This window comes from Balaenoptera musculus, chromosome 3 (genome assembly GCF_009873245.2).
Source record: "Balaenoptera musculus isolate JJ_BM4_2016_0621 chromosome 3, mBalMus1.pri.v3, whole genome shotgun sequence".
NCBI lineage: Eukaryota > Metazoa > Chordata > Mammalia > Artiodactyla > Balaenopteridae > Balaenoptera > Balaenoptera musculus.
Window position 1 is genome coordinate 145983070 of NC_045787.1, and position 12288 is coordinate 145995357.

Here is a 12288-nt window from a genome sequence, read left to right on the forward strand (position 1 = left end):
TGGCTCAGAAACGAGGCCCTGCAGAGAGACCACTGGCACTTGAGTCAGAGGGACCTGGGTTCAAGTCCCGGCTCCACTGTTCACTAGCTGGGTGGCCTTGGACAAACCCCTTCATCTCTGTTTCCTAATCTGTAAAATAAAAGGAGTAGGTCCTTCAAAGGTTGTCACAAGGAGTCAGTGAGACTGATTATAAGATTCCTGGCACCTAGTAGGGGCTTGAGAAACAGGAGCTCTGGCGATATGAGACAGTGGAAAAAACACGGTTTGAGTAGGAAAGCCACGTCTCTCCGCTCAGGTTCTGCAACTTGCTGGCTGAATGATCTGGAACAAGTGACCTGGGGTTTGTGAGCCTGTTTTCTTATCTACAGGATGGCGGGCAGCAGGGCTGCCGTGAGGATGAGGGACAACATGTGAGGACCTCTGGGCACAGAGCCTGGCACGTAGTAGGTGCCCAGCTGCCGGGAGCTCGGGTGGGCGTCACTTACTCTGCTTGACGTCACTGTCGGGCGCCGGGCGGCCTTCAAACCGGCCATCCCTCTGGTTGTTGAGCAGCTCCTTCTCCCGGCCCACCGAGTTCTGCTGCCGGGAGACGCCGTCCAGCTCGAGGACGCCCGCGTGGGCGGGTGAGCCGGGGCCCAACTTTGGGGCTAAAGGCTCCCCGCTGCTCTTCTTTAGGTAGGAGGCTGGGGCCCAGCCCTCTTTGCCCTGGTACCTGGGAGGAGGGGGAAGGATGCCCGTCAGGTTGCTCTGCCAGGCCCGTGGGAAGAAGCTGCGCTCCTACTGTGAAGCCCACTTCGGGTCCCAGATGGCAGGAACGATGGACCATGACTGCCCAGGGCCAGGGGCTGGCACACCGCTTGCTGCCTCCTGATGAAGCCTAAGCCCTCAGCTGGGCCTCCCCAATCTGGCCTCTCCTTACGTCCCCAGCCTCGGCTCTCACGGCAACCCCACGTCCCGCCCACCCCCACACACAGCTTGCACTCTCCCAAAAGTTCCACCATCTCTCACCCCCCTGCCCCTGCTCTTAGAGACCCTCTGCCTGGAAAGCCCATTCTCTTTTGTGCTCCTTTTTCCCAGCTCTGCTTAATACCATGCCCCCTCTCAAGCCTTTCCCGAGCCTCCCTCCACGGTGCCCCCAATGTCTCCTGCACACCCCACAATCCCAGCACCTATAACACACAGTGACACTTGGCTGTGACGGTCCTGTCTCCCCACTTAGAACTCGAGCTCCTGGGGGCGGAGATCATGGATGATTCATCTCTGTGTGTGAGGGCCCTCGCTCCCAGTGAGTTGAGTGAAGAAAAAAGGGGGCAAGTGGACAAACTGCCAGTGGACCTGGCAAGGGTGAGCAGCCACAAAGCTCTGCTCCGGTCCTGGTCCCCGTACAGTCATCCCCACTGGGACAATGATGATAACGATAAGTGACACTCAGTGGGCACCTACTCCACGTCATTCCTGTTCCAAGCACTTTACAGCTATTGCTATAGTTCATCCATCCAACCTGGGGCTTGGCAGAAATGGATTCAGACCTAGAACGCTGGCACCAGAGTCTGTGCTGCTTTGCTGCCTCTTCCCAGAAGCCCCAGTTCCCGGCACAAAGCCTGGCATAGGCAGGGGGGGCCTCCAGTCATATTGCTTAACAAGGAGATTAAACACGCATTCAGATGAGAACGAAGCAGGTCGGGGGTTGGTTCCAGGGTTACCACAGGTCACTGAGCTTCGGAGTGACTGAGACCCTGACAGACCAGCTCACTGAATTCCAAAGGGAACTGAACGAATGTAACAATCATTTAATTCTCTGCACTATGGAACTCGGTTGAATAGCATGACCAGAGGGGTTGATTGGGACCAGAGGTGTGCTGGAGCCAGCTCACACCACTTGTGAGAGCCAACTGTTCATCTCTCTTCCCAACTCGGCGTTTAGCGCCATCACAGTGGGAGCTTAAAATCTGCCACGGTGGGAGTATTTACACCACGGAAATTGGCAAACACCGCAACTCAAGAGCATTTTCCCTTGGAGAGCTGGCTGTTAAAATTGCCAGCACCCCACTGGTCTGAACCACAGAACAGGTGCCCACACCTTTGGGGACGACATCTAACAGACTGGAGATGATATATGGCAGGGTCACATCTCTCGTCAAGAATCACCTTAAGAACTAAATAGCACTGCGTTTCAATAAAAAAAAAAAAAAAAGTCCTTTATAACTGGAAGCAAACTTAAAAGGAGGCAGCAATCTGCAGTTTGGTGTCTATCAATCTTAAAATATCCTCTGAGAAGGACTAAACCTTGTGCTAATTGGAAAATGTTAGACTACACGCAATCCGGGCATCACTATGAGATAGTTCATCACTTGGGGGCACAAAGCCATAAGCAGAGAGGCAACACATGCAATGCTGAGTGGGCTTTGGGGTCAGAAAGGTATGGGTTCAAAACCTGGCTCGGTCACTTTCTAGCTTCAGTCAAACCTTCTGAGGACCGCGGCAACATCCACTGCAACCTCATGAGGGACCCTGAGCTCAGTCGAGCCACCTGAATTCCGGAGCCGCTAAGTTTTGGGATAATTTGTTATACAGCAAGGTAACACATACACTCCAGATATGTGAGTTATCGTTGTCATTACTCCGGCTTCAAACCTCAGTTCTGAGGAAGTCTTCCTGACTCCCGGGCTGAGGAGCCCTCTTCTGTGCTCCAAAGTCCCCTGTGCAGCCCTCCTACACCCCACCCGCCTCCCTGCCCTGTACTTGTGTCTGAGTCTGTCTTCTATGCCTGTGGGTGTGAACTACTGTCTCTTTCTCACTGTTGACTCACCAGCTTTCAGTAGAGAGCTTGGGCCAAAATAGACTTTGGTGTAGGTTTGCTGAATGAATGAAGGGTCACACACTCAGCCCCATGTGAGTGGTCCCAATATCCTGCCTCATATCACGGCACAGACACCAGGTGGCAGGGACCTCAGGCTTCTTCTCTTGCCCGAATATCCTGAGGTTGCACCCTGCCCGCCCGGGTAACCAAGGAGGGAGTTCCCCGGACTTTCATTACTAAAACTGGGAAAGTCCCAAGCAGAGCAGGACGAGTTGGCCACCTTACCTACCTATGAGCTTTCAATTCCATCACATAGGTGAAAGAGCTGTGACAAAGTGTTGGGAAAGCCGGTCTCCACTGGACTCTGAGAGATGACGGCAAATGATCAGCTTTAGGACGGGCTACTGTCCGTGTGGTATTTAGCGTCCTGTTGCTCTCAGGGCGGGGCTGGAGTGGGAGATCACTCACACAGGGCAGCTTCAGCCTCCGCTTACTCATTATGAGACACATCTGGAGGTGGAGACCAGTCTTGCTCAATTGGGTTACTGCTATCGGTGGTTCAGTGTGTTTAGAGACGGTTTTGCTTATTATGGATTTTTAGAGAAGGATATGGGTAGGGAAGGAAGCCAAACAGCACAGAGGAGAAGTGTCCTTTTATAGCTCAGGCTGAAACCTCACCTCCTCTGCAACTGCTTACAGATATCTGTGCAGCTGGAGCCTATATGACCTGAAACCCACCCAGCTGCAGAGGGTACCTGATCTTCCACCAGCCTTCCAGGTTTTTCTGGATGACCTCCACCACAGCTCCTCTCTCCAGGTTCATTTCATCTTGGTCACGAGCTGTGTATGGGTAGATGACTGTGTACTTCTCCTCTGTGGGGACAAACAGATGTTGGGGTAAGTCAAGGACACTATAAGCCCCGGGACGTTGATGGCCAAGGCTGTGATCTGAGAGATGCCCTCGTAAGGAAGGATTTCCTCCAAAGACTTCTGTGCACCATCTCTGTTCCCACCCCCCTGCCCCTGGCCCCCAATAAGCGACCCTCACTTAGCCCTGGACGACCCTGTGCAAGCAGCAACAGGACACAGGACAAACGGCAGGTCAGTTCCTCTGAAATCCCTCAGCATAATACATTTGCACTCACCTTCCTCAAATCTGTGCCTCAAGGTCACCTTCCTTGACCTTGCCTTATGTAATACCCAGACCCATGGCACCCTCATCCCCCTTACCCGGGTTTATTTTTCCCCCTTACCAGGAATTACCTTCTAACATACCAGATAATTTACTTATATTATGTTCCGTGTCTGTTTCCCCCGCTAGAGTAAGAGCTCCAGGAAGGCAGGGGTCTGAGTCTGTCTTGTTCATTCCTCTACCTCTAGCACTGGGCACGGTACTGGGAATATTTAGGAACTATTTAGTAAAATAATCAATGTTTAGTAAATGAACAAGTCCCGAAGGCCTGGTGGGAGTCACCTTGCTCATGCTGCAGCAGGGGCGGGGCGGATGTTAAACCCTCTGTGGCTCCTCTGCAGTTCTTAGTGGCGGAGGGTCAGGGACAAGCTGTATTTGGCAGCATAGTTTGGGGTGGAATCACTACCAGGGAGGAGACAGCTAGCAATGTTCATTACCTAGCTGGTAGCTGATGTCCCTTTTTCATTGTTTTCAAGCCCCTGGATCCAACCACGCCTGAAGCTTCAATTTTATTTTTTAAAATTTATTTTTTTAATTGAGATATAATCGACTTATGGGTGTACAACATAATGATTTGAGATATATATCATGAAATGATTGCCTGCTTCTGTTTTCATTAACACCACTGGGGTGCCTTCCATCCCACTCTCAGTGGTTCCCTGCTCCTACCCCCAAAGCCAAGAGAGCTGCCTCCGGCTGTGTCCCTCCCACAGCAGGACCGTACCCCCCGACCCCCTGCTGGGCCCCGCTGGCAGGGTTGTTCATTGTCACACTCAGCCAGGGCCCTCCAGAGAGCAAGAGCATAGCTCCCATCCCCAACACTGTCAGCAGTGACTGCTGAGACAGATAACAGATGAGTGTCCCAGGGGAGCCAGTGACGACAGGAGAGGGCTTTCCTGTTTTGGTTACATTGCAGCCCGCAGGGAGGGACTGAGCCAGCTGTGGGCTGACGTTGACGGTTAGTGTGTCCGGGCTGCCTCTCTCTCTCGCTGGGAAAACACCACAGGCTGCCTGTGGCCTTCCCAGCTGGTGCAGAGGGAGGCGGAAAACACACAGGGCGTTTATTTATTTATTGATCTGGCCCCCTGACCTGCTCTGTGGGGGTTGAGCTGACTCAAGCTGCACACATCCTGTATACAGCGCAGTCAGCTGTTCTCCTCACTCACAGATACAGGCTGGGGTATGGGTGCTGTGAAGGGTGCTGGGGGTAACTCAACCCCGTGGATGCACAGGTTTCGTCTGGCCAGGTGAGAAGGGGCACTGCCTGGGTCCTGGACTAAGTACTGTCAGTACTACAGGCCCTGGACTCCTGGGGATTCTCTAGCACCCAGAGACCCTCTCTGGGCTCCGTAGGATGCTCAGGGTTCCCTAACAAAGGGAAGTGGGAGACCTTGTAGACTGCACGGTGGGTAACACTGCCTGCTTACCATCCGTCTGCCCTTCCTCTGGTGGCACTGCCAGCCTCCAGCCACATGTTTGGGTGAGGCTGACCTCGCCACCACCCAGAGGGATGGGGAGGGTGCATGACGCTGGCCCGGCCAAAGTGACTGGCCACCGTGACTAGTTCAGGGATGGCATGTGACCCAACTGGGTCAGTTGGAACCAACTGATTGTGTTGAAGGAGAAGCATTTTCTTTGGTGGGTGTCCCTGAAGGGTGCCTGGAACTACTGTCACCATGAGACAATGGTTCCAGCAAGGTGGAGAATGGGAGCTGAGGGTGGCAAGAGTAAGCCTCAGGTGCCAAGGACAGGTAGAAAGGGAATGTTGCCTGCCATTCCAGTAAACAAAGAATGTTGCCGGCCATCAAGCCATGAGCCACTGCAGTCATCCCCAGCAGTGCACCCTGAGGGGAATTTGGGATGGAGAAAAACAGGAAGCATTCTGTGCTCTGGATACTGGCCTTAGATAGTTAAGATGCATATCTAAGGAATAATTTCAATGAGATCAGATTCTTGCATCTTTCTATTCATAGAAAAGCACCAAAATCATTAACTTATCTGTTTTTTGTGATTAGCAGTAATCTTTTGATGTTAGACTACATGTTTTGTTTTGTTTTGTTTTTCCAGCCAAAAACTCCTGTGTATCCTGGTTCCTCCCTTACCTCTTTGGAGCAGTTCCTCAGAGCTATCTGAGAGGCTGTCTCCCGGCCTAGAGTCCTCAATAAGGTGCCTGTATAAAACTTAACTCACAACTTCTTGGTTGGGCATTTTTCTTCAGTTGGCAGACACTTTCAAGCTCCTGGATCCAGCCATGCTAGAAGCTGACCCTACCCTAGGGTTTTCAATGATATGAGTCAATACACTTCCCTTTTGCTTAAGCTGGTTTGACGTGGGTTTCTTTTCCCTGGCCACTCAAATGCACCTGATGAAGGGAACAGGTCACTGGCTCAGCATTACAGGGGCCCCCAGGCTTCATTTTTTAACCTGGGAAACTTTAGGGCCCCAGGCTGACAAACACCCTAAGCTCCCTCCTCCCAAACCTACATGCCAACACACACGGTACAGACCAGATCACCGTTTCTCACATGCAGCAGGCACGGGCAGTCCCAGAGCATGCAGATGCAGGGACCCGGTTCCGAATACCGAGCGGGGAGGAAAACTCCGAGGTAGGCACCTTGACGCCAGCTGATGGCATACAGGTCCCCCAGAGTCCGGCGGCGGCCCATGGGCCGGGGCAGAGACCAGTATCTCCATGAGACTGGATGGGCGGCATGTGGGGGCGAAGGGCAGAAGGCAGAGGTAAGAAGAAAGCACTTCCAGTGTCTTGAGGCAAAGGCGGCACCAAGCACGTGCTCCCACTTAGGAGCAATTATTTCTGAGTCTATGCCACGCCCCAGGTGTCTCAGAAGGACCAAATCCCTGAGTACTAACCTTGAACTTGAGTGAAGAGCCACCCAATAGACACAATGCTACTCCCAGCATGATTATGAAGAGGCACTAAGAGAAGCCTTCATGGCAGGGGGAAGAAATGTACAAACCCTTAGGAAAATGTGGTCTCTCTCCCATCTTCTAGCTGTGTGACCCCGGGCAAGTGTCTCTACTTTCTGAGCTTCTTTTCTCATCTGTAAAATGGGGACAATAATCAGTCCCTTACAGAGACATGCCCCGTGGTAGGTAGGCATCATAAACTGTCTAAGGGAGCTATAGTTTCCACGCAGCACATGACTACCCCTTAATCTGAGTTGATTTTTGCACTTTCTCCTCATTAGCCCCACCCCTAGAGCCTGGTGGGCCCCCAAAACGCAGAGCAAAACAAAAGGCATTTTACTCTGTGGGTGCTGGTTGCAATAAAACTAAATGCAAACCACATATGCATTTCTTTTTTTTGCTAACCTTTGAGCATAGAAATATCCCTTCTCCTTACCCTCTTTTCTGTTAAATACATACTCAAGTGGCTTTGTGTTTTCTAAACAGTCAACTAAAAGCCCCAAATATTCAACCCTAGGTAAGGCATAGCTCTATGATAATAACTGTTTCTAGTTATTTATTGTTTTAGGTTCTTTGCCAAGTGCTTTGCATGTGGGATCTAATTAAAAAAAAAAGAATCCCATGACGTAAATACCATCGTTTTCATTTTTAGAGGAGGTGGCTGAGGCATAGAAAGGTTAAGTTGCGGCCCAAGACCGCTCAACCAGTAAGTGGTACAAATTCAAATTCAGTGGTGAGAGTCAAGTTCAGGTCTGACTCCAAAACCCTACTGTTTATTAGCTAAAGTGAACTCATACTCTAGATTTAGGAATGCTCCTGGAGGGAAAGGGGAGTTGGCTGGGCTTTAAGATTTCTGACACAGCGGGAACCACTCTTTAGGATACCTGTAGGGAAAGTTCTCTGGGAAACAGAAGTGTGTGTGGGTGAGTGGAGAGGGTCAGCTCTGATCCTGACACCCAGTCAGGGCCATTAAACCAACACAGAAAGCAGACAAAGCAGAGATCTTTACGGATGGCTTCAGATGTCTTGTAAATGAGCTTGGAGCAGCCCCAACACCTTGGCCATCAGAATAATTCAAGGGAGGAAGAGTGAGGTGTTGACAGCGATCTGGCTGGGCCCCATTGAGGTCCCATGGAGGTATCAGGGCCCCAGCTCCAGCCAGGCTCACCTGGGTTGGCTCCCCAAGGCCCCTAAGAAAGGGCGGGCTTGCTCTGCCCCAACCCCAGGGCCTGGCTTCAGGTACACAGGCTCTTGGGCCTGACCTTGTGAGCCACTGAGGCTGGGAGGCAGAGGCTGAAGGGAAGGGATTGGGTGAGGAGGCCCTCACATGGGTGACGGCCGGCGGCACAGGTCTCCCCGGTGAGCCGGAGGCCCCGGCTGCTTCCTACCTTCTTCAGGCTGTAGGGAAAACTCATCCTGCACACCATCCTGTCCTTCGAGGCAGGTTGCAGGGACCCAGCCTTGCTCTTCAGCGGTGCTGACGAACCACCAACCTGGGAAAATGAGGGTGCAGACTGATGTTAGTTGGGTCAGGTGTGAGGGCCGGGCGTCAGAATATAATATTAGATTCAGCCGCTACAGGAACCAACGCTCAGCGTAAGGCTCAAAAGTCACCATTTTATTAGTAGAACACAACTACCCATGTTAGCTGACTGCTAACTGCTAGAGACAGGCTAACAGGAAACCTGCTCGGGAGTCGGGGATGGGGGTGGGGAGAGAGGTTGTCCTAAAGGAGGAGAGTAAAGAACGTAGCTCCCTTCACTAAGCTGTGCAAGGCACTAATCATTTTACTTGCATTATCTTATATCATCTTCACATTATTATTCCTACTGCACCGACGAGAACACTGAGGCTCCAAGAGGCAAGACTCGTGCTCAGCTTACGGCTGAGCTGAGACTTGCACCCAGGGCTCTCTGATACTGAAACCACTGCCCTAATAACTTATCTGAGACACTGATTTTGCATCTGTTCGTGTCAAGGTAAATCTGGCTGCGGATATAACAGTTTGAGAGGCTGTTCACTGAGACTCGGGCCCTCCCGGTCTAGAGAAAGGGCTCTCATGGAGCCTGTGGTAGGCAGAGTAACAACGCACGTGGCAAAGAGTTCGAATTAAGGTCACAGATGGGAGTAAGGTTGCTAATCAGCTGAACTCCCAAGTAGGAGGTTATCCTGGCTTATCTGGGGGGGCCCAGTATAATCACAAGGCAGGCAGAAGAAGGGTCAGGGGGAGATGTGGGTAAGGAAGAAAGGCACAGAGAGGGGAAACACTGCTGGTTCTGAAGGTGGAGGAAGGGGTCACGAGCCAAGGGATGTGGCTGGCCTCTAGAGAATGGAAAAGGCAAAGAAGCAGATGCTACCCAGGCCTGCAGAAGGGAACAAAGCCCCAGCAGTGCCTTTATTTTCATCCACTGGGGCCCATTTTGGGCTTCTAACCTCTAGAACCATATGATGATAAATTGGTGTTGGTGTAAGTCACTGAATTTGTGGTAATTCGTTATAGCAGCCACAGGAAGTTAATACAGGGCCCAGCTGGCTCTGCACAGCATAAATGGAAAAATAGGATCTGCTCCCCAAGATCACAAACCTCCAGGCCCTGGAGACCCCAAAGGAGAAGAGAAGGAAGGGGCAGACTCTGGACTAGCTTCCCGGTCTTACAGGGAGGCCTCTGCTTTTGAGCTCCCTGAGGTAGAAGCCACCTTCTGCTTTACTCGACTGGGTGCACCTTTTAAAATACACGTTTTGGTGGCTGGGAAGTGTGTGTGTGTGTGTGTGTGTGTGTGTGTGTGTGTATGTGTGTGAATGAATGGGGTTGATAAACCTGCGGAAAACCAGAAATCAGAAATGTGCCATATATGCCTTCCTAAGGACTCCTATTTGTAGGTATCCGTGCGGGGTTAAGGAACGTGTCACAACAGCAATGACAGCAAAGATGCGCCAGACCGTCTCACTGCTTCACATCTACTACTGACTGGCTGAGTCCTCACAGCAGCCTGTGAGCTGCATTCTATTACTGCCCCATTTTACAGATGGAGAAGCCAAGCTCAGAGAGGGGCAGTGACTTGACCAAGGTCACAAAGAAAGTGGCATCGCCGGGATTCAACCCAGGCCATCTGGCTTCACAGCCTCAGCTCTTAACTACTGGCACAAATGCCTCATGCTTTGCTGGAGGGAGAGTAAATTGGTATGGCCACAGTTTGGAAGCAGGTCATTTGGCTGTATCTTAACATTTAAAGTATGCATATCTTATGGTCCAGCAGTCTTCTGCGTACCTAACCTAAAGAAACACTCACCAATGTGCACACAGATATACTGTTCATACTAAAGGAAGATATGGCTTATAGTATGCCATATTTTCAAATAGTATGCAGATGTTAAAAGAATAAGAGCTAAATGTTGACTTAAGAATAAGCATGTTGCAGGTCAAAATGTATAGAATGATACACCACTGGGCCTAAAAAACCTACAAAATTATATATAGACCCATGAAATATGATGTGTATGTATGCGTGTATATAGTTATATATATGTATGCATGTGCACATATATGTATACACACGTGTACAAATGTGTACATACATATATACCTGTACAGAGTTTTCTTAAAAATAAATAAATTTATTTATTTATTTATCGCCGCGCTGGGTCTTCGTTGCTGCGCGTGGGCTTTCTCTAGTTGCGGCAAGTGGGGTCTACTCTTTGTTGCGGTGTGCGGCCTTCTCATTGCGGTGGCTTCTCTAGTTGCAGAGCACAGGCTCTAGGTGTGTCGGCTTCAGTAGTTGCAGCACGCGGGCTCAGTAGTTGTGGCTCGCGGGCTCTAGAGCACAGGCTCAGTAGTTGTGGTGCACGGTGCTTAGTTGCTCCGCGGCATGTGGGATCTTCCCTGACCAGGGCTCGAACCTGTGTCCCCTGCATTGGCAGGCGGATTCTTAACCACTGCGCCACCAGGGAAGTCCTATCACTGTACACATATTTATACACATGCGTGTATACATTTATCAAGAAGCATTCACCCCAAACTGATAGAAGGGCAATCTGGGTTTGGAAAGGGGACTAGGCCTGAAACTAGCGGAAAAAAATAGATTTTAACTTTATCATTAATGTTTCAAGAAGAACACAGCCATATATTACTTGGGTAAGTAAAAGGTAATTAAAAACAAATGTTGAGTTTGTTGGCCACTTGAAGATCTGGACATATGCCTTTTCCCTGCTGTCCTCTAGACACACCAGGCTTGGCCCCCACCCCATCCTGCCTCCTCCCCTTCTCCCAGCAACGTGTTCTTCCTGATGTCACTCAAGCGGGCAAAGCAAAGCGGGGTGGGGGTGGGTGGGTGCTCCCTTCTTCCATCCCCACGGAGCGTCCCAGTCATACCCACAGACTGCCTGTACTCATTTCTAGGAATTAGAACATCACATGGCCTTGGGGCCAGCTGGAATTGGTTAGGAACTCCAGCTCGGCAACCTGTCACAAGATCTGGGGTGAGTGACTGAGTCACTTGGAGTCTTGGTGTCTTCAGCTGTGAAGCAGGGATAACAACTGCTGTACTGTGTAATCAAGAAGTTTTGGTTGGCTAATGCTCATCTCCTGACTAATGGAAACATGCTCCAGAGGCTGCTGGAAACAGTCTTTCCCTGTTTGTTGGACCTTAACTAGTCACTGGGATATCACAGAGATTGGCCCACTAATATTGCTAGTCAATGTCACATTTTAGCTACAACAAAGCCAGTGGGGGTTTATGCCACTTTTTCCTGGAAAGGATCCACTCATCCCTTGCTCCTTGCTCTCTGTCTTCAATGGTACCAATGCCCTATTGCAGCTAAAGAAGGCAAAAGGGAAGGAAACACATTTTTGAGCATCTATGTGCCAAACACAGGCTTAGGCACTCTCTATGTACTGCCTCATTTAATCCTTGAAGCAGCCTCCTTAACGAAGTGACCTGGATGGCTGTGAAATGCAGAGTTCAGGTGGAAACCCAGGCTAAGTGTCTCAGTCACATCACATTCTGTCCCGGCCAATGTACAGGCAGACCTCGTTTTACTGTGCTTTGCTTTACTGCACTTCATGGATAATGTGTTTTTTACAGATTGGAGGTTTGCAGCAACCCTGCATCAAGCAAGTCTATTGGTGTCATTTTTCCTATAGCATTTGCTCACTTCGTGTCTCTGTGTCACATTTCGGTAATTCTCCCGGTATTTCAAACTTTTTCACTCTTATTATATTTGTTATGCTGATCTGTGATCCGTGATCTTTGATGTTACTATTGCAAAAAGATTACGACTCGCTGGAGGCTCAGATGACGGTTAGCATTTTTTAGCAATAAAGTATTTTTAAATTAAGGTATGTACATTGTTTTTTTGACATAAGACTACT

General features: G+C 50.3%; 1 protein-coding gene across 1 annotated transcript in view; it reads right to left on the bottom strand.

Annotated features, from left to right (window-relative positions):
• Positions 1-12288, bottom strand: part of SH3PXD2B (SH3 and PX domains 2B) — a 111308-nt gene that overhangs the window by 18738 nt on the left and 80282 nt on the right. The window contains exons 8-10 of the mRNA XM_036848125.1: positions 8309-8413; positions 3556-3673; positions 486-712 (exon numbers count right to left, since the gene is read on the bottom strand). Coding sequence (XP_036704020.1) covers positions 486-712; positions 3556-3673; positions 8309-8413 — 450 coding nt within the window. The remainder of the gene's footprint in view (positions 1-485; positions 713-3555; positions 3674-8308; positions 8414-12288) is intronic.